Below are 27,667 nucleotides of genomic sequence, written 5' to 3' on the forward strand. Positions count from 1 at the left end.
AATATGCACATTCAGTTAACTACAATCTGGATATCTAAGACTTCTCAGTGTGGATCGTTAATTAAATTAATTGTTGAATTTATCTTACAAAAACCATAGTTAGAGAAAAGAGAGGATCCCATCTACAAATGTACAACTGAGAAGATAAAATTTCATAACTGAAAATTCATAGCGTGATATGAGAGAGAGAGAGAGAGAGAGAGAGAGAGAGAGAGCATTTCAAACAACAAATAACCTAAAAATAAGTTACAAATAACCTAAAAATAAGTTATATTTTATTTGGGATCCAATGTTCACGACTTAAAAGCAATATGAACTAATGAACATTGACACAATAATCAGTTCCTTCACAGAGATTGTCACAAGACAAGCTGCATAAAAAGTACAAATGCTTGTTTAAATTTGAGAACAAAGAACACCCATATATACAAATTGATACAGTGTTTCACAACCCCAATGTATTTCTTTGGAATACAATGATTAATCGTTATTATATTGGTAACACCCCATACATCTATGAATTTATACAAATAATTTCTCATTAAAAGCTTCGCCCACATAAAATTACACTTCCCCTCTCTAGTTAGAGCTTCTGGGGACCTTAAGCTTCTCTTACGAGGTTTCAGACCCAAATTCTAATTACCGAGAATGGTTTCGAATCCAACTTCCATCTTCAAACAGATCATCAAACCGAGTTGTGCAATTGCTTGCAACAAGATCTTTGGATTTAGCCCCACGATGCTCTGATTAATTAATTAATATAAGAAAATTCATTTCAAGACAGTGATGATCAGCACTAACTAATAAGGTACTCACGTTTAGTAATCACAAGGTACTCCTACTTTTCTCCTAAGAAACACAAGGAATTTCACCAATAAACTTCAATTTTCTAAACATTATGCTTTGTGGAGCTTGGAAAATTTTGAAAGGTAAGAAAGCATATTTATTAAACTAACAAAGACAATGGATTCCACATGAGCCCCAAAATCATTGCCAAGTAGGTTGTATCCAACATATATAGAACAAGAAAACTATGATTTCTTCCCTAGTTCTCATAGTGTGGCTTGCAAATCTAAAGGGTTAGTGCTAATCAAGGAACAAAGGACAAGAAATGATCGGCAATCACATGGCACATAGCCTAACCACGTCAACAATTCAATCTCATCAGATTCAATGAAAATTATGTTTTTTTTTAGGTAAAAGAAAAAGAAAAAAAAAATACTACTTCTATGAAGAAGGTCGTAACCTACTCTTATGGGCATCCCATTCAAATCTAAAACCCTATTTCGAAGGTCTTGAACAGAAGGGGCCACCAAATGATCGTTAGAATTCAAAACCAAAACCTCCACCGCCACAATAACAGCATTAATATGCTCAGGATGGATCACAATCACTCTTTCTCTGCCTAAAGTCATAGAAGGATAAGAGAGAATAAGATCCAAGACTAGAAGATCTTGAGCAGGCAAACCAGTTCTCCTCGTAATCGAATGCTTGCCTACTTCTTCAATGTAACTCTGACCAGAAGTCGTGATAACCAGCCATGGCTTAAGACCGGTAGTGCCTTTCCTTCTAGGACCATCTGGTACCCTAACTGCTTCATCTTCAGCCATGATTTTAGTAGAAATCATATGCATGTGTGGCTGATTTTGGGGGAAGAAGATGAGAAAGGGGTTTTTTTGTGGATGGCTTGATGGGTTATTAGAAGAAGAAGAGAGGGTGGAGGGGGAAGAGAGCGGTAGGCAGAGAGAAGGAAAGTGTCAAAAGGGAAAACTTACTTTTCATTACTTTGAGGGGATATATATATATATATATATATATATATATGTGGGTGTATGTGTGTGTAGAAAACTTTTAAAAATGCCTATGGGCGAAATTGAATACTGTTTCACCCCGCCATGGACATGCTGTCCGTGGTGGTTTTGCCTTAAAAACCACCACGGATCTCCCATAGATCCATGGTGGTTGCCCGTGTTTTTTTTAGTGAAAAAATACCGCAACGCACATAGTAAGTCCATTGCGGTATTTTAATCTATGCCATCTAAAAAAATCGGACAGCGCTCAGCATATGGGCAAAAACACTGTTCATTTTCACCCATAGGCGTTGCGTAGTGGCTTCTTTTATATATATATATATATATATATATATATATATATATATATATATATATATATATATATATCTATCTCTCTCTCTCTCTCTCTGTTTACATGGTTGTGATCCCAACATCATAGGGATATATTACGCGGTTATAGCTTGTTGACTTGATATACAATAACTCAACAAGATAAAGGATATACATGATTCTTTTGACTTGGTGTACATCTAACACTCCCCCTCAAGTTGGAGTGTGAATATTAAGAACACCCAACTTGTGGATCAAAGTATTGAACTGATTTTTGCTCAACGGCTTGGTGAAAATGTTTGTAAGTTGATGAGATGGAGGGACGTATAAACTTCATGGGAGGTCTTCTTGAATTTTTCCTCCGACAAAGTCGCAGTCGATTTCTATGTCTTTTGTGCACTCATGGAATATCAGGTTGGCAGTGATGTCTACAGCTGTCTGATTATCACATGCAAGTAGTGTAGGTTGGGAATGAGTCACACCTAAGTCTCGAAGTAGATAACATAGCCAAGTGAGTTCACAGGTTGCTGATGCAATGGATCTGTACACAGCTTCAGCTGAGGACCGAGAAACAATAGTTTGCTTCTTGGTTTTTTAAGAAATAGGTGAGGTCTCAAGCATAGCATAGTAGTAAGTAGTCAATGCTTGTGTGTTTGGACAACAGGTCCAGTCCATGTCATAGAAGACTCGAAGGTGTATGGAGCTATCTGCAAGCATGAATAGACCTTGACCAAGTGACTTCTTGAGATAGCAAATAACTCTATGCGCAGCAGCTAAGTGAGGCTTTCGTGGGTTACTCATAAATTGACTTAGGAGACGAACTGAATAAACGATATCATGTTTGATGATAGATAGATGAGCCGACCAACTAAATGTCGATATTGAGTGGGATCATAGAGGAGATCACCATTATTAAAATTGAGTTTTCAAATTCTGCTCCACTTTAAAATTTGTAGGTTTGGCCGATCTCAAGGGTATACTTGTGTTGGGATAAATAAATCCCGTAGTGCGAGTGAGCGACCTCAATGCCCAAGAAGTATTTTAAAGGGCCAAGGTCTTTAATATGAAATCGGTGATGGAGAAATGCTTTAAGTTTATCAATAATATGTGGATTATCCCTGAACAAGAATGTCATCCACGTAGACAAGGGGACCACAGTAAACTCATTTGAGGCTTGACGAGTAAAAAGAGAATAGTGAACCTTGGATTGTGTATACCCAGCGTCTCGGAGAGCAGTTGAAACTTAGCAAACTACTGTTAGGATGCCTATTTGAGACTGTAAAGAGACTTGTAATGACAACAAACACATGTCTCCCCCTGTCTTGAAAATTCGGGAGGGATAGTCATGCATAATTCTTCATTAAAATCCCCATGTAAGAAGGCAGTCATGCATACTTCTTCATTAAAATCCCCATGTAAGAAGGCATTTTGGACATCCAATTGATGTAAGGGCTAGTGTCATATAAAAGCAATAGCAACAAGGCAGTGTAAAGTGACTAACTTTACTTATGGAGCAAAAGTTTCATGGTAGTCAAGACCATATTTTTTATTATAACCTTATTGAGCTTTGTAACGCTCAATTGAGCCATCAGAACGGTATTTGACTTTGTATACGCATTTACATCCAATGGCCTTCTTATCAAGTGGAAAGTGATTAAGGGACCAAGTCTTGTTTTGCTCTATGGCCCAGAATTCATTTGTCATTGTTTCACACCGTTTGGGATCACGCGTAGCTTGTGAAAATGAGGTGGTTTCCAGTATAAAAGGTACAACCGCGACAAATTTTTGGTGAGAAGTAGACAAATTTGCATATGGAATACAATTTGACTGACGAGTGCCTTTTTTTGAACCTGTCATAAAAGGTGGTGTGGCCTGACAAGGCACCATGGCTTGTGAACAATGGAAATCACAAGTATATGAGGGTGATTGATGAATTCGTTGGGACCGACGAGGAACTGGCTTATGGATGTCATGTGATGAGACATCAAAGGAAGGCTGGTCAATATCTATGTGGGAGGTAGGTAAGCTATGTGAAGATGCATGGTCAATGGGAATGGAAGGTACCTCGCTATTAGTTTGAGCATGGTAAGCTCTCGAAAGGGGAAACATAGTCTGGTGAGGTTGACAGTTGGTGTGTACTCGAAAAATTAGAAATAAGTAGAGGCAAAACGGAAGATGGCAAAGTAGTGGGGTCGATGAATCACCATATTTGAAGGGGATGACAGTTTAATGGAAAACTACATCGCGACTAGTAAAAAAAGACTGGTTTTGAAGATCAAATAAACGGTAACCTTTCTGTCCATATAGGTAGCCAACAAAGATACATTTACGGGCACAGGGGTCAATTTGTCACGGGTGTGTGCAAGAGTAGTTGCATAACATAAACAACCGCATACCCGTAAATGTGAATAGGTTGGAGGCTTGTGAAAGAGTTGTTCACAAGGGATTTTTTTGGAAAAAATAGGTATTGGGATACAGTTTATGAGATGTGCAGCAGTTAATATGCAATCACCCCAAAATTGAATTGGCAAATGAACTTGAAAGCGTAAGGCACAAGCAATTTCAAGAATATGACGATATTTGCTTTCAACAACACCGTTTTGTTGCGAAGTAGCAACACAACTATGTTGTTGAACAATGTCGTTTTCTTAAAAAAAATTCCTCATGTCTTTTGAAAAAAATTCAGAGCCGTTATCAGTTTGGATTTGTTTGATTTTGCAATTGATCTGTGTATTGACTAGCAAAAAAATATTTCCAAAAAATTATAGTTTCTAATTTAAAATGCAGTAGGAACACGCATATGTATCAAGAGAAGTCATCAACAATTGTAAAAAAAATAACGAGCTCCAAAATGAGAAGGTGTGGAGTATCCATCCCAAAAATCACAAATGTATTAATTTAAACAATGCAATGGAGGTAATGGTGCTAGAGCGGAATTGCAATCGTGTTTGTTTGGCAAGTGGACATATATCACAATGATTTGAAGATAAACTACAAATTTCATAAACTCTCTTTTAGACAAAGTGTTTATTCTTCTTAAAGAGACATGACCTAGTCACCAATACCGGACATCAAAACAAGCCAAGTTGGTTGAGGGAGCAGTATTGGGAATATTAGAAGCATGAAAATAATATAGACCCCCATGTTATTTAGCCACTCCAATTGTTGTCTTCTTTGACTAGTCCTGAAAAACACAAGAATCATGAGAATTGAGTAATGTTGAGAAGATGTGATTGCTATCAGAGTGAAGGCTAAAGGCAAATGAAGGAACACATAAAACATGATGGAGATGGACATATGAGCTAAGATAAATAGTATCAACACGAGTGATTGGTGCGAATGTGCCATTTGGTAATTTAACAGGTGAAATAGATGAATTTTTGGTATAGGAATGAAACGAATTAAGATAAAAAACTAGTATCCACAATCCAAGAATGTTTAGAGATAAGAGAATGGAAATGTAAGGTGTTACCTACAAAATTCACATATAGTTGTGCACAAAACGATTATTTAAAATCTATTTTTCATTAATTTTCAACTTCATTTGGATGTGCTTTGTTTATTCATGAAATATATTTTTCATATTTTATTAGATTTATTTGATTATTTTTAATAATACTTTTTACTGTTCGGAACTTGCCCGGTTACGACGGTTGAACTGACTGATTTACTAATTAAGCCAGTCGAACCGCTTCTGGCCCACGTCCAGTTAACCGTTCCGATTTTGTGGGACGAAAAGAGTGAGAGGGATGGTTTAGAAAGAAAGGCGATAGAGAGTAAAGAAGGAAAGAGATTACGAATTGGGGGGTGGGGGGTGGGGGGGGGGGGGGGGGGGGGGGAGGGAGGGAGAGAGAGAGACTAAAAAAAGTAGCATAGAGAAGAGTAAAGAGAGAGAGAGTATGAATGAGGAGAGAGAGAGAGAGAGATTTACTTAAAAAAATGTTTTTTAATAAAGAAGGGGAGGGATTCAAATCCCACCTTGAGATTTATATCGAAATCTAACGATGATCTTTTAGGGTCCCATGCTAATAGGTGTGGCATGGTCATATAATATCATTACTCTTATATATATATATATATATATATATATATAAGAAAATGCTTATGGGATTCTCTACAAATAGACTATTTTTCTTTTATACATACAGGCTACAATCATTATTGTCCCTTAAATTTTAAAATAGGTGTTGGAAAGAGTGTCATTAAATAGATGTAAAGTTCTAAAAAATAATTCTCGGACTTCATGATTCACCCCAAATCATCCAATTTGACTTTTGATGATTGGGAATAGTTGTGACCTCCATGTACAAAAGATAAATAATATCTTTGTATACAGTCCCAAACTTTATATAAGGTTGGCACCTTAAAATGTAGAATTAAGGTGCACCTCTAAAATCCTTTGAAAAGAGTTGTTTTGATGTTGGAAAAATATCTCATTGATCATCTCGACATTGAGATGTACATACACGGAGAAAAAAAGAGATTTCAAGTTCTAAAAATAATACATCTTGTAACAAGTAATCTTGACCATTAATTTTCAAGATTTTTATGTGTCTATAGATTTGCTTGATTTGAACCATTTTTGGAATTTAAAATTTGATAGTTTGAAATAAATTAGATTCTCGTATCATTCTAAGAATTTTTGAAACCAAAATTGCTTCTCTAGACAAAGTTTGGGGTACACCTTAATTTGATTATTTAATGTCGCAACCTTATACAAACCACATCTCTCTCTCTCTACACACACACATACATACACATCCACATGCATACACATATACATCCACACACACTAATGTGTAAATGAATGATTTGGGTTTGAATGAATGAATAGAGGTTCTCATTCACTCTCTCTAGGGTTTACATACATTTACAATTATTATTAGTTTACATACGACATAACGGAGGAAAATTAAAAGTCGAGAGAGAGAGAGGTGATTTTAGGGTTCTCTAGAACTGGAGTTTTTTTTTTTTTTCAGAAAAGGTGAGTTTCATTAAGGTAATGAAAATTGCAATGAAAAGGAGAATAAAGGAAAAAAGAGAAGGGGAAGAAGGGTTAAATTCACGGACAACATGGACGAAGCAAACCTCAAACCCAAAAAGCATCAATAGGATTTCGTCCATGACTCCGCTCAAGCTCCATTGAGTAAAATCCAGGAATTAACTCTGCGGCTCTCTAGAACTGGACACCAGCTTGCTTTGAATTTAATTACTGGGCTTTGACGGACTTCCACGTTTCATGGACTCGAGCGATCGGTGTAAAGCACAAGCTGTAACTAAAATCAAAGACTATAATTGTTTATGCCACAATGTCTTCTACAAAGCATTTTTTAATAAAATTAAATGCAGGGTGAACTTGGACAAAATAAAAAATAAAAAATAAAAAATAAATATTTTTTTTATAAATATGAATGACCAAAATGCCTCTAATATTTTCAAAGGTATTTTGTTAATTATGTATCATCAAAAATATTTTTTATTTTTATTTTTATCATGTGCGCCCCTGTCACATCTATGCATTCCCCAAATTTTGCTTCAAAATGATATATAGAATAAAAATTAAAAATAAAAAATCTAGTACTTAAAAACCAACGTATTATATTGTGACTCAAGTCATATTAGCGATCCACTCAAGTCTAATATTAAAAGTCACACGTAATATATATACATGTGGGTGGGGTTACATAGAAAGCTTTAAATCTAAAATGCACGTGGTGTGTCCATATGGATGGTAAAGATCACAGAAATATACAGTACCCATGTGCACCGTTCGTTTAAGTTTAAACGGTGATTTGTTGTGAACTGTCCCTCTAAAAAGTTAGTAATTCGATTTGTACGGACTGGACATGTAATCACCGTTCAACTCAGTGATGGAAGGTTATCACCAATATTGTGTTGCTTTAGAGCCCAAAAAGAGTTGGTCTCTCTCCCTCTTCATTTCTCCCTCCCTCCATAATCAGACCTGAAACAAATTCTCCCTCTATCTCCCTCTCTCTCTCTCTCTCTCTACCGTTATCTCTAATATTCCTCTCTCTCTCTCTACCGTTATGTCCAATATTCCTCTCTCTCTCTCTACCGTTATGTCCAATATTCCTCTCTCTCACTCTCTCTCTCTCTAGAGCACTCGCGGCAGAACCCTTCTTTTTCGCTCTCTCTTCTGAAACAGCTGCAAATGCTGACGAATCATAGCGTACTTATATTCTTCACAAGAACAATTTAGGGCACCCATTTGCCAGGTAGGAGGATTTTTTGGCAGTATTTTGATGTGCTCCATCTCATGGTAGCACAGTCCCAGATTTTTTTTATGGTTTTTTTGATTCGATATTTGGAAATTTTCATGTTTTGTAGAGAGAGAAAGAGAGAAAATGGTGCCATTATAAGATAAAATTTAGGGAAAATTAGTTGAGACAGTGAGATAAGATTCAGGGCAAATGAGTTTCAGTCTTACAGTGATTGTCTCATTCTTTTTTTTTGTGTTGAATTCGTGCTCAGGAGTATTGTTCTGATGATCTTGTAATTTGATTTATTTTTAGTTAGGGTTTGCATTCAAGGGAACAAATTAGGGCTTACTTTATTTCAACAAAAAATGGTTTTTTTTTTCCCCTACTTTCTTGTCAGTTTTCTCTTAAGCAAACTCCAACTGATCTATTTAACCCAAAAAAAATAAATAGAGTTTTCCCTCTTCCTCTCTTTTTAAGTTTTTAGGTACCAAGGCGTATCTTTTCAATATCAACACCTTCAAATCACCCCACTCTCTTCACTATCAACACCTTCAAATCACCTCACTCTCTAGGTTAGAAGACCTCTCTCTCGCCCTCTCTCAGGTTGTGGGATTTCATACCTGATGATCTCTTTGTCTCTATCTAAGGTTGGCTTACCTGATCGCTATTGGAGACAATCACGCTCTCTCTCTGTCTGTAAGGTTGCAGGGAAAAGAGAGTCCGAGTAATTCCTTTTGCTAAGGGTTTCTGAAATGGTGAGAGCCCTTCGTTTGATTCTTATTGCCTTTATTTTTTGTAGCTCATTGTATTTCAGCAAGATTAGCAATATGGAAGAGATATTATTTATGGAAGTGATAATATTTAATCTCTCGCTCTTTCTGTTTTGCAGTCAGCTCTCTTCAATTTCCAATCATTTCTGTCATTGATTCTTCTCTTCATATGCACCTGTACCTATGTCAAGATGATATTCCCTGCGCTCCTTGATCGCAAAATTGGGTACTTTTTTTATCTCTCTCAATTTTTGCTTTGATTTAATGATTCATACTCTGATGTAGTCTTTTGCTAGTTTCCATATTATTTTCAAATCTTGTCATGGCTCTTCTCCTTCTTTATTTTTTCTTCTCCAAGTAAATTTGGTAATTTGTTCCATTTTGAGTTGGGATTGTGTATGTCTTCCTTTTAACTAATCCTCGCTGTAAATAAGATTGTGAGTCTTCTTATAATTGACTCTTTACTGTCGTCTTTTGTTTTATTTGATGGTTAGATTTTCAATCATCACCTTTAACACTCATCTCTGTGAAGAATTTAAGGACCCAATGAAGGAAAACCTATCAAGATCATCACCTTTATATAATACTCATAAGAGTGAATGTTTGCCACAAAAAAAAACCATATATACTTGTAAGATTAGTATATTTTTCAATACAATCAGGAAAACTTATTACGTTGTTGATTTACGAGTATTAGGAGAATCAACTTGAATACCCAAGAGGCTTTGGATGGGATATGACTTGAAACCAGGGCCCTGATTTTGTATTTGGACTTGATTCTAGAACTCGGCCAATGGAAGCATTATGTTGCAATTTCCAAAAGCTTTTGCCAATGCTTGCATTTCTGTCTGAGAGGATTACAAACTGAGTTTCCTGCAAGTAACTCAATGGAGTGCACATTTGTGCTGTTTACATTTTGTTTCCTGATCCATCTCAGAATTTGGTACACTTCTTGTCCTCCATTGGGAATGCATTTGAAATAGATCACGTTGGTCGTACTGTTAAATAATTTTATTAGTATATTTATTTTTTAATCATGAAAGGAGTAGGTTGAATCTGCATTATTTTTTATTGTCTTTGTCGATTCCTTAGAAGGGAAACTATAACAAAGAAAAGTTAACCATTCCTCAAAAAAAAAAAAAATGCTATACAAAAAGAAGAAGTGTATCTAGAATGTGCAAAAATTAATCTAATTTCTGCAAACTTCCATCAATCTTGTCTAAAGAAACAAGAAACACTTTCTATAAAATCTCCATGCGTTGAATCAAAAGTCCTGGCCCAACTGCCTCAAAGTACCTGAAAAATGTTTGAACACTATTGTATGCCTACAAGTTGGTAACTTTTACTATCTTAAATAAAAGAGGTTGTGACTTTTATGCACTTGCCAGCATGGTGTATCAGGCCTAATCTAATGCTCGAGGAGCAAACCTCTACTTATTAAGTAATTTTTTATTTGCTGGATCTGAATAAAGAGGGCTTCTATTTGAATTTCACTTCTTATGGCAGGTTTCGAGGTTTCTTTTGGAAGGCTGCTAGAATAGGTATGATCTAACCTTCTAATGTTAGATAGGATTTTGGATTTTAATTTGTGCCGCATATTTTATGATATTACAGTTAGTACTCTTTGCTTGCTGCCATGCGTATTCTACCCAATAATCTTGTAGAAAGAATGAGGTACTATGAATAATGGTCATGGATGTTTGCAATCTAGTGGAAAAAACATGTTTAGAGTTGTATGTATGTGATAGGTTGAATTTATTGTTTGTTTAGTTATGACATCTTCAGCGCTTCTGACAGGCATAGTTTGCGCTTGTGTACGTAGATGTATCTATTCCGTGATTATTTGAGAGATAGTAAGAATCAGCTTTTGATTGTTGTCATTTTATATGCAATAACAAGCATTGTTCATTTTTCTGTTTGACCAATGCTCTTTTAAGGTACTTTTCACTTGTTAATTTTAACTGAAAATTAACCTTAATTTGGTGAAACTATTACTTTTACGATAGATCATAAAAGAAAATTTCTATTTCTGCAGAAAGGACCACTCCTTTATGTGTTATTCACAGTCGATTGATGTTGGATAGTGGACACGATAATTAGAAGATTGCTTAGTGAAGAGATTGTTTAAGTTGGGTTTCTTTGGCACTTAAAACTTGTACTTTCCAGTAATTATTTTAATAGCAGAGTGTGAGACTGACAGTATTCGCAATACCAGCCGATCTAACCGCTAACCGGCCGGTTAGCCGGTTCCAATTTTGGTGATCAACCAGTTTTTTAAACTTTAAATAGAATAGTACTTCAAATTTATATCAAATACATTAGAATGGTGTATTGGTTAGTTTTGATGATTAGTTTTAACTTGAATCAGGGTTCGAATCCCGCCGCCAACGTTCTTTTTTACTGAAGTCCTTTACTCACTAACCAATATGCCATTCAACGTTATTTTTTAATGAAGTCCTTTACCCACTAACCAATATGCTATTTACTACTTAGTTGACAAAAATAAGGGCCTATGTTTAATATAACATCATTTTTTCTTCATTTTCTTTAAAGAAAAGATCATTTTTTTTATAAAAAAGATCATTTTCTTTTTTTAAAAAAGATCATTTACTTTTTATACAACTAGACCAACCAATATGGCATTTACTACTTAGTTGATAAAAATAAGGGCCTATATTATATATGAAATAATTTTTTCTTCATTTTTTTAAAAAAGATCATTTTCTTTAAAAAAAAGAGTTGGTCAATTCGATTTTCTAACTCTATTTAAATATTCTTTACATTATGGTAAAGATTAAAAAACAATTTGGTCATTGATACTCACTTTTATATTTTCCTATCTTTTTCTAGAAATTTTTAAAAATAACCTAGGCACAAATCGACTCGTTAAAATCCATTTTTTCATCAATTTTCAACTTCATTTGAGTGTGTTTTTTTTTAATCACATTCTTTATATGTTTTTCATATGTTAGTAGGTTTTTTTCGTATCTTTTTCATTTTTTAACTTTTTTTTTTATTGTTCGGGACTTGCCCAGTTAGAGCGGTTGAATCAGCCGGTTTACCGGTTGGGCTGGTTAAATCTCTTCTTGGCCCATGTCCGGTTAACCGTTCCGGTTTGATTTTGCGAACACTGGAGATTGATCATGTGAAGGTTCATATGGAATGAGCCTCTCTCTCTTAAAATGGATAAGACTTTGGAGAATTGGAATTAGTGGATCAGTGTTATTGCTTCCCATTCATTTTTGCTATAGTAATTAATCAATTCAGTAACAATAGAAGGATTTATCCATAATCTGGCTTAAGTGTTGGATAGGGTTTCTCACTTGTTTTTTCTAAATGATATTATTATTATATGGAATGGCCCTATGTATTAAAGATACGCCGCGTTGTGGTGTATAAATTTTTTTTTGCCCTTTACTTTAAAAGAATTCCTTTAGCCCTATCCCCTGGAAGCTCTACTATGCAAAGTAGTAATATTCCTCTCTTTACCTGTCATAGACGCCCACCCCGGCTCCTCTCTTCTCTATCCACCCTGTTTTTCTCTCCTCTCCTCTCTCTCTCTCTCTCTTGCAACTCATTTTTATCTCCTCTCTCTCTACCTGTCAGAAAACCCAGGGCCCCTCTCTTCTCTATCTACCTATCTCTCCTCCCTCCTCCCTTCCTCTCTCCCTCTCGCTCTCCCCACCCATTGCTCCCTCCCCTCTCTCGCTCTATATCCCTCTGTCATCAACATTAATTTGATCATGTTTTGACACAAAAGTCTCAGTGAAAATTCACTGAAAATTTCATTAATATTTCATAACCAGTTTCTTACTGGTTTCTCATACTTGTCTAAACAGCAGCTTGTTTTAGGTTTAATTCCATCTAAATAAGTCTTTGGAAGATGATGTTCTCAATATCTTTTATAAACAATATCAACAAGATTTCAGGAAGAAGTTTTGATTAAAGTTATGATCAAAATTGATCAAACAAATCAAACACCAGGTTCTTCTGCTGCTGCTGATACTGAGACGATTTCAGCAGCATTTTGATTGAAATTAATCATCATATAATGATTGTGTCCTCTTCAACAAGTAAACCTGTTAATTCATTGATGAGCTCTCCCCCCTCTTAATTATTCTCAAGTTCACAGGGAAGACCAACCAAGCGCATCCTGATCTGCCCTATCTAGAGGCACCACACTCACTCTCTCCCTTTATATCTCTTTGACGTCACTCTTATCAATCTCTTTCCTCTCTCTCTATCCTTCTCTTTTTCTCTCTTTTATCTCCTCTCTCTCTCGCTCTTCCATTGTTATTAAGCATAGTGGATGATGAAAATGGGGTGTGGCGGATTATGAAAATAGAAGGATTTGAAAGGTATGTAGAGGTGAAAGGGAGAAATGGGAGTTCTTTTTCAAGGCAGAGGGCAAAGAGAGAGAAAATGGGCTGGAAATGGAGGACAAGAGAGAAAAAGGGTTGAACCGTTGAAGAAGAGAAGGGGCAAAAGCGTAAAAAGTCTGTCAACTTAAAAAGCATGGACCTCTACCTAATCTAAAAGCTTTTGAGATTTTATTAATTCTTAGAATGGATGGTCTACGGTTCTAATACACCCCAACACAGTGTATTCAAAATGCATATGATGATTTTTAAAACATTTTTATTAGAATATTTTCCTATCCATTGGATTGAAATCTTTAATTATGGATGTTCATCTTAAAGATGGACATTTGTGATTGTGCGGGCTAGTGAATCCTCTGACCCACAGAACACTTATTTTAATTATTATTTGAGGTTTGTTGGAGCCGGTGTTCTTGCACTCATCGAGTCCAACTCGGACTTGGCCAAGTCAACAAGATCCTGTGACATGTTGTTTCAGTTGTGGGCTAACAATTCATCAAACCACCTCAGTCCTAACAGTTATGAGTGGTTTTTTGTAGGACATGGGTGAGTCCTTGTGTCAGGATGGAGTTTGACACTAATTTACAAATATGAAGGGGTGCAAAAATCTGATCCCCCTTTTTGGCAATTTAACCCAACCACGGCTCCAAACCCATCGGCACTCTATAGTAAACCTAGTTTTGTATCCTTCACTATTGGGGACCGCTCCACCTTAGACCAGACTTTCTCAGGTCCTGCTTGACTTAAGGGCCCGAGTTTGTTCATGCCAAACTTACAACCTTATGGACCCCAGGCTTTTCATCCTGGTTGTGTCTATCTTGTCTCCCTCAAATTGGCATGTGTCGGGGGCCATGCGGCCGCCCGATCCTCTCTGTCTCCTGCACTCACACTCAGGCTAACATGGTACAGTCTTCCCCAGTGTGATACTCACACTGGTTCTTGTGTGGTAACCACGCTGACCCTAGTGATGGGTAGCCACACTGGTTTTAGTGTGGGTAACATATCGTGGGTAGCCACACTGATCCCAGCATGGGCACCCACACTATCCACAGTGTGGGCAACAATGCTATTCCCAGCGTGGCAGCCATGCTAGGCTCACTATGGGTGGCCTTATTGGGCGTAGTTTGGGTAGCCGATCTGCTGGAGAATTGACCCTGAACTCTATTTCAGTCCTCCAAACGTTAGGAGGTGGCTTGGTGACTTCCCACATGTGTCGTTTTCGATAAAGGGGTACTTAAATCTACCTTCCCATAAACCTATACCTATACCCATGCCTATAACCCAATTTCAGTCAAGCTTGCCCTAAAACCTCAATAAAGCCCATAGAATCCTTGTACTCTAAAAAAAGAATGGCCAGATAATATCTCTCAGGATGTTGTCGTGATCACATGGCCAGACTTCGAGAGGCAGCATCATTCCCCAAGTTTTTAAAGCCACTCACCCAAGCCATCTCGGGATCCGGCCAAAAGAAATGGGGGCATACCTTTGAGCCTACAACACCAATCTTCCTTTGAATTGTTTGAGCTATACCAGTGTGCCTCTCGTCGGTACCAAGTGGTCATTTTGAACTCAGATTTTTGGCAAGTGCGCCTTTGGGAGCGTGTGATCTCGGTTCTAGCTAAGCAGCCACGCTCGGGGGGTCCATGAGGGTGGGCAAACCAAAGCAACAAAAATCACTCCATGAGATGAACCCCTTTTTAGTTCTTATAGTCATTAGCCCAAGGATCAGACAATGCGACTTGCCACCTGGTCCAGGTGCATGAAGATGAACCTTCCTCAGCCTTGAGAGAAACAGAATCTAAGGCTTAGCCTGAATTCACGGAAAAAATTAAGAAGGGGAAAAAGAAGGTTGCTTCTAAACCACCCCCATGTGATCCAATTGTCACTCGAAGTTTATCTGGAGCGCTAGCAGCTTCAAAATTACAAGAGGCACCACCATCCCCTCTATCCACAGTGAATGACTGTTCATCACATGAGGAAACTCTAAAAGAGTTTTTCACTTATACAACAAATATGTTGATGGTCAATCAAATACCTGATAATTAAGAAGAATAGATCATCCAGTTGAGCCTTATGTGCCGGCAAGCATTGGACCAAATTAAAGAGAAAGATGTTATTATTGAAAGCTTGCAAAAGGCATTAACAGCGAACAATGGTGCCTACTCTCGGGGTCAAGGATCTGGGGTTACACTAGAAAGACATATGTCTCACACTCGAATACTCCCCATGGGACCTTTGCCTGTACCCCTACCCCCAACCGATCCTTAAATGACATACACAATCGATGATGTCTAGGCCATGATGGAGAAGTCTTGAAGGGAAATCAAGTCGCGAGCTCTGTGGGGCTGGAATTGTATAAGAGGCCCTACCCTCCTCACATTGATCACATCCCTTTTCCCCCTAATTAGCAAAGAGGAAGGCTGCCCTTATATGATGGGACTGGCTCCCCTCAGCAGCACATAACACATTTTGCTTCTGCTTGCGAAGAGTCAGCTAATGATGATTGTTGTTTCTAAGGCAATTCGTTGATACCTTAATTGGCCCGGCTTTCAAGTGGTACTCATGCCTACTCCCTAATTCTAAATCACAATAGGCAACTAATGCAAGATTATCCTAATCAATGTAAATTTGGCTATTGGAGAATAGGTCTCTACATAACCTATACCCTTCTTTTGATTAAACCCCTCATCTACCAATCTAGCTTTATACTTTTTTATAGATCTATTTGCATTAAGCTTTTTCTTTAAGACCCATTTGCAACCAATGAGTTTTCTATCCTGAGTAATAGGGTCTTCGAGACCCTTATCTTTATCAATTTTGTGTTAGCCAATTGGCTTATTTAAAGTACGTTCATCATCTACATTTTTAAAAAATGTGCATCACGACTCTCTATTAAGGGTCTAGTATCATGGTTATAAAACATGTTGCCCTTAGAATTTTCTAAATAACCTATAAAGGAGCATTTGATAATTTTTCTTTGTAATTTATCTTTATTTTGTGGTGATATAAGCACATATGCCCAAGAGCCCCAAACTTTCAAAACACTAAGGTCTGGTTTCTTACTAGTCCAAAATTCTTAAGTGGTTAAGTCTATGGCTTTAGTTGGAACACGATTAAGAGCCTTACCCCAAAAATGAGGTGATGAATCTGAGTGGCTCATCATGGACCTAACCATGTCCATTAGAGTTCTATTTCTTCTTTTAGCTATACCATTTTGTTGTGTTGTATATTGAAAGTTAGACAAGGTAATCTAGCATGATGTTTATAGTTTTTAAATTTTCTTTTTATCATTGACTAGAACACTTACAAAGGTCCAAGTACAATAAAATTCTCTCGAAATAAACGAATAAATAACCAAAAGAAGTTCTCACTTGTTGCCACTAATTACAACTGCTTCTATTCAATAAATAAAACCAACATAATGCTGATGAGAATAAAAAAGCATAAGAAATAAATAGACCGTAAAGCACAAAGTAAAGACGCTGGAAGATTACCTCAATTAAACTTAGTACACCCCTCACTAGGTCTCCTCCTCTAATGGCACATGGGATCAATGATCTATCTCAGATCTACATAGTAGGTGAAAGCTAGGGCTTCACCCCTTCACAATATGAGAGCATGGAACATCTATGGAGCAAGTCAAGGCTACAATGCCTTAGACAACCTATGTGAGAGTTGCGTGCCCCCTCTTGAGTCTATATTGGGGCGTATTCCCTATTCTTACTAATCTAAGAGAGATGAGAGAGATCTTAGATGAGAGAGAGAGAACAGAAGAACTCTAGGGGGTGGCTGCCACCCTAGGAGAGAGAGTAGAGAGAGATGAGAGACGTGTAGAATTATGGGAGAGAGGGCCCCTATTTGTAGAGTTTCTAAGGGGTTAGAGTTTCCTTAGGGTTAGCCATTCTTAGTGAGATCATATCCAGGCCATTGATCATAAGAGACTTGTGGGGTAAGAAATCTGAACCATCAATTCTTTAGATCAGCCATTATGATTCAAAAGAAGGTGTTAGAACCTCATCCTTCTACTTTCTAAACCCAATCCCATCAACTAATGAAATATAGAAAATATTATTAATCATACCATAATTTTCCATAATCTTCTTATACATGATATATTGATTGAAATCAATCTTCCTAAATTTCAAATGATACCATATTGTTTCAACTTAATTTGCAAGCCTTAGTGGCATGAAGTGTCATTCAATAGTGGGTGGCGCGTGCCACCTTAATTAATTGTATGAGGGCCTCATATGGGCCCTCATACAATTTTCCCATGAGATATATTTTATGGTGGGCCCATAGTTCATGATGGGCCCCCATATAATTAGTGAACAATAAAATTCATAAAATGATTTTTACAGTATCGAAAATAAACTTTATTTCTCTTTGATATTAAAATACGAAAAATTAAATATCTCTTAATTTATAAATCCATTTTGTAAAATAAAATATCTAGGGACTCATAAAAATTCAAATAATCAATCTAAAAATCATTTAACATCAAAATAATTAGTTTCAAATAATTTTGGTGGGAATTGGATTCAACTAGGTCAAGGAATTATAATATTGGTCAAGCACTCTATTTTCTACTGTGGACTATAATTCACACTTGCTTTCTCAAACTGACCTGATAGTGCCCATGACCCACAAACCACTGTAGGGGTTCATGATTGGGCTACCAAAGTCAGCTAATAGGCAAGGGGCATAGTCCCAGTTTATAGATTACAAGTTCTGCCCTAGATATGAGTCCAAGGTCACACGGACCCGATGCAACCACAATTCTATAGTGTGATGCAACCACAATTCTATAGTGTAGAGGGGTAATCTCTTGTACATGTACATGCTTCACCCTCAATGTTGACTCGCTTTCCTTATACGGCTATCATATGTACATATGCCGTGTGATGGTTCAGTGATGAGGTTTTGGCCCTTGTTTCAAGAAGCCTACCATAATACACAAAGGTCACACAGTCCCTTGACTAACTCTCGTAGGCAACTCCATCTTTATCAAAGGATTACCCTGCAAACCCTCATCGGTTTTGTTCCATGCCCAAGTAATTAGGGTTTTCCAACTCGACTGGCCTAGCATATCAAGTCAAGTCTGAGTATCGGCAAATAACATTTACTTATTTTGGTCCTCAAGGGACCATACTCCCATTGAATTTATGTGCCACTATAACAACTATTTGAATACAAGCTCTCATAAGGCCTTTAATGGCCACATAAACCCAACATAGATGGTATGGTAGTTAAGTGAATTACCCCATGCTCTTTGTAAAACTTGATAAATAAGTCGGAGCAGTGTTCACCAATCCCATATTTTCTGAGAATTTTGCAATATCTTGCTAGCTAGTTTTCCACCTCGGCTTTATATTTTTTAAGTGTTTTTAATGCATATGATTTTTTATCAATTATATATACATACCCATAATGAGAATGATCATCTTTGAATGTTATGAAATATTCCAAACCTATATGGTGTTTTTACATTTAATGGTCCACATACATCTGAGTGAACAATATTAAGTAGTTCATTAGATTTTTTTTTCTTTAGGAAAAAAATTCTTAATTACTTTCCCAGACTATGAGGTTCGCATGTTTTTAACACAATTTCGGCTAAGTTGGGGAGCAAGCCTCTTTCAAACATTTTGTTCATTTTGTTTTTATTTATATGTCCTAATCTTAAATACCATAAATATGAATCATCCACATATACATAAGCATGAAAGGAAGCATTAATATAACCATAATAAGATGAATTTTAATTAATATTCAATTGGTACAAGTTATCATCTTTACTACCATACACCAATGCTTGAGAATGTTTACTAGTAGTAACCCGACCAGGCCTTAACCTTATTTCATATCTTTTTTCGTCTAGCCTAAGAACATAAATCAAATTGCGCCATACAAAATATCAAAAAGTAGGAGATTTGTTCCTTCAGGTAGACATAGCTTATAAGTACCAACACCAGGTACATCATAATATGTATCATTTCCTATATAAATCCATTGGCTACCGGTTGCGATCTCCCTCAACTCTGTGAATCCGTCATTGGTCCTAGAAACATGTCTAGTGGAGGCTGAGTCGAGCAAGTCTTTAGGTCATGGTCGATATCTAATGATTCTAAGACTATGCAGATCAAGTCCGTTATTTTATTTATTATTATTATTATTATTATTATTATTTCGAGCACTGTTGTTTTCTGTTTCCTATTTTTATTTTTCATCTTAAGACAATTAAACTTGATGTGACTAAGTTTCTTATAATAAAAATATGTCCTATCAGCCTTCTTTTGATTTTTAAAATTTCGTCCCTTTCCCTTAGACCTTTTATTTTTTATTTTTTATTGTTGTTAGGTTTTTTATGGTTTTGAGAAGAGGAACTTTGAGCAAAGTCAAGTTCATTTGACTTCTTCCTCATTCTTCTCTCATCTTCAATGTTGAGGGGCATGAGAAGATTTAGCATGGTGATGCCATGTCCAGAATGGTTCAAGGCAATCACAAAAGGCTCCCAAGATGGAGGGAGATTGTTGAGGACAATGGACTCTTGCGTATGGTCAGGAACTAGATTCCCAACTGCAGCAAGGTTTTTGGCGAGCACCGTCATTTTGTTGACATGCTCGGTCATTGAATCTGTTTCCTTCATTTTGAAAGAATTATACTTTTTTAATAATAGTTGGACATGGGTCTTAGAAGTGGTCCCATACTTTTGAGATAGGGGACCCATCGTGATTTGAGTAGTGATGTGGTCCTCAAATGCCCTAATTAAGTTGGTCTGGCACAGAATATACCGGTCTGGCAGGAAATGTGCCAGGCGGCTTCTAATCCCCAAAATGTTCTAGTCCCGCACTAAATGTGCTGGACTGGCTTCTGATCCCCAAAATGTGTTGGTCCAACAAAAAATGTGTCTAATTGGCTTTGGATCCCAAAATGTGTTGAGAGAAAGTGGGAGCGTGATAACAAAACAAAGAAATGTGGATTAAAAGAAAGAGAAAAGGGGGGGGGGGGGGGGGGGGGGGGGGGGGGGGGGGGGGGGGGGGGGGGGCATGCCTAAAAAGGAGGGTCCAAGGGGGTTATCGATAATTTTCTTTTAAAAGAAAAAAGGACTATAGGGACATTTGGACGGGGTGGAATGAAATATTTGTAAACTTCTTAATGCCACTTGATAAGGATAAAAGTTGGAGTTTTTACCATGAAATAAGTGGGATTTTCAAGGGTCATAATGATATTGTCCGTTTGTTTTATGCCTTGTGAGAGGGATAATATTGTACATGTGCTACAACTTACACAAAAGAGTTTTGATTTTTTAAGTTCCCATCTTATCCTTAAAAAGTCTCGATCTAAAATTGTCAAAATATTTATGATGAACACTGTGTTTGTGGTTGATGTAAATGTGAATAATATTAGGGCTATCGAATTCTGGAAGCGAACTTGATGCGCTATATGCCTCTGCAGTTGCATCACTTCCAGTGTGGTCGATAAATTTAAATAATCATTAAAATATGAGAATACAAAAAAAATCTAAGTGAATTATATGATAGTAGTCATTTTGATTTAGAATTTTTCTAATATATCCGTTGTTTAAGACATTGTTAATGTGGTAAAGAATGGCAGAGACATTTCTATATCTACTATGTACTCTATATTGCAGTGTTCGGAGAGTCCACTTACACTTGTCCAAGTAACTCTGCCTTGGCACCTTGCCGAGGCAAGTTTTATTGCCCAACTTGACCTTGTTAAAAATTCTTGAAAAAATCAATAATTTTGTGATAAAAGACTGTATATAATGTAAAAATATGTTCTTGTATGATTTTTATGTTTTCTATGATGATTTTTTACCTTTTCTTTTTGCTCTAATTTTTAATTTTTTTGTTTTTTGATCTTTTGATATACTTAAAAGATAAATCAATTTTTAATAATCCATCTTCTATATATGTTTTTCAACTTTTAGACTTTTAATTATTTCTATGACTTATGTTGGTTTTTGTTCATTTTTAGTTATTTTTAACATAATTTTTTACATTTTATTTTTGGTTTTATGGACTCTGTTGGGCTCGTGTGGGACAAAACCGAGTTACTCGGCTCTGGCCTAGGCTGAGTTTGAGGCTCAAGGTTTCAGAACATTGAAGCATTTTATTATAAACCAATGCTTTTAGATTCAGATCGGGCCTCGGTCTTGGCCTTTGCTCGAGCTGAGTAATGTATAAGCCCAAAAGGCCCTGAAAATTTATTTATTTATTTAAAAATACTAAAAAAAATCATCATCATTATATCCTTGTCCCACTTAATTGGGGTCGACTATACAAATCCTGGTCCGTTATTCTATTCTATTTAAGGCTATACCCTCAGTGAGGCCATAAGTCCCCATATCTTTTAGATTACTTCCAACCATGTCCTTTTGGGCCTATCCCTTGCCTTTTTTTGTTTTTGAGTGGGGTTAACTTTTGTATTGCTGAGAGAATTTGAAATACAGATGTGTGGTAGTCCGAGGGAACCCTCTAGACGGGTCTCTCGGTAAAAAAATTGTCAACAAACCCTATACAAAATGTGGCCTTATAGAATTGGCCTTACAAGAGATTTATAGTAGGTTCACAAAAAATTGGGCTTATAGAATTGCCTGATTACAATGAGATGTTCTACGTTGTATGCCTTCTGTAGCCTTGCCTTTTTCAATCCTTCCACTTGAACTAACTCGCATCTCCTTACAAGTGCTGTACTGGGTCGACGCCACACATGGCCAGCCCACTCAAGTTTACTCTCTCTCATCTTATCCCTTATTGGCGCCACACCTAAACTTTCCTGAATGAATTCATTTTGGATTCTATCCTTTCTTGTCTTGCCACTCATCCATCTCAACATCCTCATCTCCGATATACTCATTTTATGAGTATACTTAAAAAAAATAAAGTGAAAAAAAAACTAAAAACAACATAAGGAATCCAAATAAGCTAAAAAATATATAAAACATGGATCTAGAAAAACATTATTTATGGTTGGAGACATTTCATGAAATCCAAAAAAAGAAAAAAAAATACAAAAATAGGGCATTAGGCAATAGAAACTCACAAATCATTGTAAAACACATGTAAAGAACATATATTATTTTTATACATTGATCCCACAAATTTATATTACATATATAATTTTTCTACATTGATCCCACAAAGATATAATTTTAATTATTTTTAATTTTTTAAATACTCAAGTTCTACCTAGATACTCGGCTCAGCCAGGGGTCAAGTCCGACTCGGACTCCGCTGAGTAGTTAAAAAACTTCTCTAATGTTTTTAACATGTGAAATGAATTGATCCATCCCATTCATTGAATTGAATAAAACACAGAAGAATATGTATTTATACCAAACTACCACCAATCTTTAAAAAAATAAATTAACATCTAGCAACTAGTGCACTGTAGCATATAGCCAAAACCCAATTCCAAAATTGAAGAGTCCTTTTGTTTAAAATTACTTACACAAGTACTTAACATCCAAAGACCCAAGTTCATGACATAAAAAAATAAAAAAGATAACTACACTCAAATCCAAATTCAAAAGAAATTTCTATTTATAGGTTTTAATCTCCTTGTCACTTGAAATCTTCGATTTGTTGGTATCCTCTTCTAAAATCCTTTGATACATTGCTCAAGATCAACTAGAACTTTTACCCAAAGATTCCACATTTTATTGAAATCTTGAAAATAGAAAGAGGAGAGATCTAGCATGGTGGTTGTGCTAATTTTGCTCCTAGGAGATGGCAATATTATCGTAGGAAGCTTTGATAAAGTAACCAAGAGTGGAACTCTGGCATAGGGTTTAGACTGCTGAAAAAACTATCCCTCCTGAAGTCCCCTCCCCTAAGGACTGGAGACTCAACCTACCTGGGAACGTCTTTGCTTCCAAATCCTCCATTCTAGCCTCCATTTGCGATCTTGAGCTCCTGGAAGACTCACGCTCCTTATCCCCAGCTGAGAACCTCTTTAGAACTCAGCTTAATCTGACCTACAAACTATTCACCGTAGAGAGAAACTCTACTGGGCACAGTGATCTCGTGTCAAGTGGTTCAATTGTGGAGACCGGAATACCACCTATTTCCACAAAATAGCAAATTGAAGGGGGGACAACTCTATCGTCCTTATCTCCCATCAAGGGGTCATCCATGATGACCCCGTGGCCATTTCCTCCACCATTCTCAACTATTTCCAGCACCTCTTCCGTGCTCCCCATAGGCCAGCCCTTGTCTTGGGTGATTTGGCCTTTGCTTCTATCTCCACAGCACAAGCCTCTTGGCTTGAGAGATCCTTCGTAGAATCTGAAATCTTAAAGGCCAGTCGGGATCAGGGCCAAGATTGTGTCCCTAGACCTGATAGCTTCCCTGTTGCCATTTTCAATCGGTATTGGATTCTTCATCTACTTAAGTAGATGAAGACTTCCCAATTAAGTAGATGAAGCGAGCATGGGAAGCCGAAGAGACCAACATATGTCTTTTCTTTCACTGCCCTATAGTTGCAGCCCTCTGGCAATCCAACCTATCTCTCTTCAGTTGGTCTTGGGTTACACCCACGAACGTCCCCAGTCTCGTCTCTTCTTCGTCCTATCTCCCACATCGAAAGCCGGGGTGCTATGGAAAGCCACAATGGGTGCCACATTAAGGACTATTTGGAAAGAACGTTAACAATCTTATTTTCCAACGGGGAGTCAGCTCCTCTCTCTGAACTTATTGATTCCATTAGGGGCTCGGTCATCTTCTAGGCCTCTAACAACAAACTCTTTAAAGGCATACCCGGGTCTACTTTTCTATCCAGTTGGATCTACATTCTCAACCACCGGCATGCCAGGGTGCCTCAGTCAGGTCTCTGGAGACCACCAGAGAGTGGTGCTGTCAAACTCAACTTCAACGACTCTCCATTAGGTAACCCCGACCCGGCAGGAGTCGGGGGAGTAACGGGAGTTTTTCGGGACGACCTTGGATCCACCCTCCTCTCCTACTCCCTCTCTATAGGCGTAGCCGACTCTACTGAGGCGGAGGCCAGGGCCCTCCTAGAAGGCCTGCAATGCTTTGACTGTTCCTTTGGTCTCCCTCTCCGAGTGGAAGGGGACCTGGCAAAACACCATCTCTTGGGCTTCCGGAGAAGCCCAACCCCCGTGGAGGCTATAGACCATTTTTTATGCTATCTTCGATCTTTGTAGGGATACGCCGGTCTTTTGGACTCATCTTTGGCAGGAGGCCAACCAGGTCGCTGACGGGCTAGCAAAATAGGGAGCCGCCTCCGCTCTTCTCCCCCGCCCTAATCGCTTGACTTGCCTAAGGGGCTCGCTTTTGTATTTTGTCTTTTATTGCCTACTGTATCTTTGGGGCTGTGACCCCTGATTTTGGTTTTAAATTCTCTTTTGTCACTCCTTCCTCTTGGTGACTTCTTGCTTTGTACTTCATTAACCATCCTTAACAGTATAAAAAAAAGTGGAACCCTGACATCAAAGATGCATTAGACATGACTTATTACAATCTCTTGGTGTGCCCCATCCCCCCCCCCCCCCCCCTTCCCAAAAAAAAAAAAAAAAAGTGATTTGACAAGGTGAAGTCATTTATTTTTCTGGGATGAAGAGGAACACAGAAGGGAGAGAATCCTGCCTGATCATGTTTGCGATAAAAGCGCGGTTGATGTCCAAATTATTTGACCTTTATGACTACAGGCATTACATTGATTGTTGATTAGCTTTACCGGTTCATGCCTAGTCATCATTCTTAGTCCTAGGGAGCTTTGTTTAGAAGTTAGTATGACAATCATTGGATGCTTTGAGAGGGCAGTAAGTGATGAGCTGTTGAATCCTGAAGTATTAGGCATATAGTTGAACATAAATGGATTTTGCTAATTGGCCTGGAGTCTCCTACGAGAGAATTGAATGGGAGATGCGTGATGTGAAGAAGTAAAATGCGGACACCAAACTTGTGTAAAACACATGCCCATGGGAAGTCTTGGATTCTTCATCTACTTAATTGGGTATTTTGTTGGTTTAGTTGGACCATATTGCGATACTTAAGGTATTATTAGATTCCCCTCCAATCCAATCTTTCATACCCCAAGAATGCAAAAAGAAATTCACTAGAAACTTCATTATGATTATTTGCAATTTACCATGATTTGTTTATAGAAAAGGTTGAAATATACTGTTACTTGATTAGAGAAAAGGTTGAACAACTAGAAGTAACATCAGAGTTCGTAACTATTTGACAACCTGATTGAAGATTTATTTACAAAAAAACTTTTCAAATAGCAATGCAACCATATTAGTTGCCATCTTTCACTGCTCCAAATGAGAGTTTCAGCTTGGGGTGATTGATTAAGGAAATGCATTATATAACTCAAGTGCACTTGTACAACAACTTTCATATTGTATCATGCCAGTATCATGTTACCCCACCAAAAACAAAAATACACGAGTCAATTGCATCACTAGTAATTTACACATTTCAGTAGTACGTGCTCTATTGATGAAAAGTACATCACAGTACGATTCATTCTAATATATAGTGATTTTATGTCTACCTGGTTAAGAGAAAAAGAGAGTATGCATTTAAGTTACTACAAGAAGGGAAGATTTGATTTCTGGAAATTTAGCTAGAAAGCTATAGCTCGTTTGCTGAAAATTTATGCGATTTGTCTGAAGATTTATTTATATTGTTTGTGATAATTCTAAGTATTGCATGGTGACAAAGTTTTGATGTTTTCCTGGTTTTCAAACAGGTGAACGTTTGAGCCCTTGGGTATCTGCTGGGTGCTTCATAATGGGGATCGCCATAATCTTTTTCTAAGCTTATCTTGAGGAGGTCTCTGTGGTAGCATTTTTCCTTCCGTTTGTACAATTCACGTGGTGCAAAGTTACTGCATTGTACTTCATGTTATTTTTGGACAAATAATGAAATCACATTGCTTATCATTTTATGCATTACTTTTTAATTTGGGGCCAATAATTTTATAGACAATTTCATTTTTCCTCTTCAAAGTTGATTTATTTGGATCAACCTCTATATTTTCCAAATCAAGAGAAGGTAGGTTGAGTCCCTAAAGAACCTCTTCAATGTGGGAGACGAAGTCTTTCCAAGTGAAATACAGGATCAAACCCAACTTACTCAAATTTTAAATCCTATTGTTTCTAAATTGAGGAGAAACAGAGAATGACTAGGTGGAAAGGCAAGACGCAGATACATTAGCGACAACAAATCGAGCCCATGAAAAAGGAATCATTGGGGTCAGAGAGAGAGAGATTTGCGAAAACGAATTTAACCCATGAAAAAGGATTGATTGGGTCAAGAGAGATTTGCAAAAACGAATTTAGCCCATGAAAAAGGGTTGATTGGATTAAGAGAGAGGGAGCTACAATTCAGAGGATTTTAAGATGCAAGTGAGATGGCAGCTCCTTGAGAAATCCAGGTGCAGCAGGGGTTGGAGCAAATACTCAGGATTTGCAAGTCATATTGTGGCTAGAGAAGTTGAAATTAGGGCATTCTTGCTGCATGGCTTGAGATATGAACCAGGAATTTATGGTAGAAGAGGATTCCTTCAATATAATTAACTGGTTCCTAGGAGTTGGTGCCAGTGGTGATACTCCCAATGTAAAACCATAATTTTGTCCTTGCATGGTCACTGGTGTCTCCTAAGTCGTAACCAGATTCTTGTAATTTCTTATGTAGAAACTTCATGCTAACGTAAGGACAAGGGTTTGATAGGGCTGCAGTCCTATCAAAATAAGTAAAGCCTCACCTCATTAGCCTTAAAAACAAGTATTCAGACATCTTCAAGATCTATGCCATTTTTTTAGTTTCAAATTTTATTATCAGTGTGAAACTTAATCGTAGAGCCATCATGGAGATTTTTTAGGCCGAAAGTGCTTTTGGGATGAGGATTTGAGGTGAGACTTTATTTTGTTGTTATAAATCCTAGGCCCTAGAAAAACTTCATCCGCATAACCGGGGCAAGAAGTTGATATTTTAAAAAGAAAAAAGAAAATAAAGGTTTCTATGCTTCCTCTACAACATAGAAGTTTTATCTTTTCTTTATCATCCAGCTGTCCAATTTTGATCAAGAGAGCTACTCACAAGAGAGCTACTCACCGTTTGATCTTAGATCCGACGTCTCAAAGTATTTTATTTTTAGTTTTTTTTTTACACAAA

At 37.2% G+C, this 27,667-nt stretch overlaps 2 protein-coding genes across 2 annotated transcripts; one reads left to right on the forward strand and one right to left on the reverse strand.

The window, feature by feature from the left end:
• Positions 1-316: 316 nt before the first annotated feature.
• Positions 317-1,610, reverse strand: LOC148780559 (magnesium transporter MRS2-3-like). The gene is made up of 3 exons (XM_088847817.1): positions 1,247-1,610; positions 644-743; positions 317-371 (listed from the first exon to the last, which is right to left on the reverse strand). The coding sequence occupies exons 1-3, from the start codon at positions 1,608-1,610 to the stop codon at positions 317-319; spliced, it is 519 nt and encodes a 172-aa protein (XP_088703943.1).
• A 6,393-nt stretch (positions 1,611-8,003) lies between these two features.
• LOC18429883 (kish-A-like protein) lies at positions 8,004-26,433 on the forward strand. Its single transcript, XM_011623510.3, has 5 exons — positions 8,004-8,359; positions 8,992-9,099; positions 9,234-9,340; positions 10,621-10,655; positions 26,241-26,433. Exons 2-5 carry the CDS (start codon positions 9,097-9,099, stop codon positions 26,306-26,308), a joined length of 213 nt encoding a protein of 70 aa, XP_011621812.2. The 5' UTR covers positions 8,004-8,359; positions 8,992-9,096; the 3' UTR covers positions 26,309-26,433.
• The last annotated feature ends 1,234 nt before the right edge of the window (positions 26,434-27,667 follow it).

This window comes from Amborella trichopoda, chromosome 9 (assembly GCF_054954075.1).
Source record: "Amborella trichopoda isolate Santa Cruz 75 chromosome 9, AtrichopodaSantaCruz75HAP2 v2.0, whole genome shotgun sequence".
NCBI lineage: Eukaryota > Viridiplantae > Streptophyta > Magnoliopsida > Amborellales > Amborellaceae > Amborella > Amborella trichopoda.

Excerpts from the sequence above, each read along its gene's own strand:
- LOC148780559 (XM_088847817.1), bottom strand. The coding sequence starts at position 1,610 with ATGGCTGAAGATGAAGCAGTTAGGGTACCAGATGGTCCTAGAAGGAAA. Across the intron at positions 744-1,246 it reads TGGGATGCCCATAAGAGTAG|AGCATCGTGGGGCTAAATCC; the intron begins GTTACGACCTTC and ends TTAATTAATCAG. Across the intron at positions 372-643 it reads TGGATTCGAAACCATTCTCG|CTTGTCTTGTGACAATCTCT; the intron begins GTAATTAGAATT and ends CTTTTTATGCAG.
- LOC18429883 (XM_011623510.3), top strand. Across the intron at positions 9,341-10,620 it reads CTCCTTGATCGCAAAATTGG|GTTTCGAGGTTTCTTTTGGA; the intron begins GTACTTTTTTTA and ends TTCTTATGGCAG. Across the intron at positions 10,656-26,240 it reads TTGGAAGGCTGCTAGAATAG|GTGAACGTTTGAGCCCTTGG; the intron begins GTATGATCTAAC and ends GTTTTCAAACAG.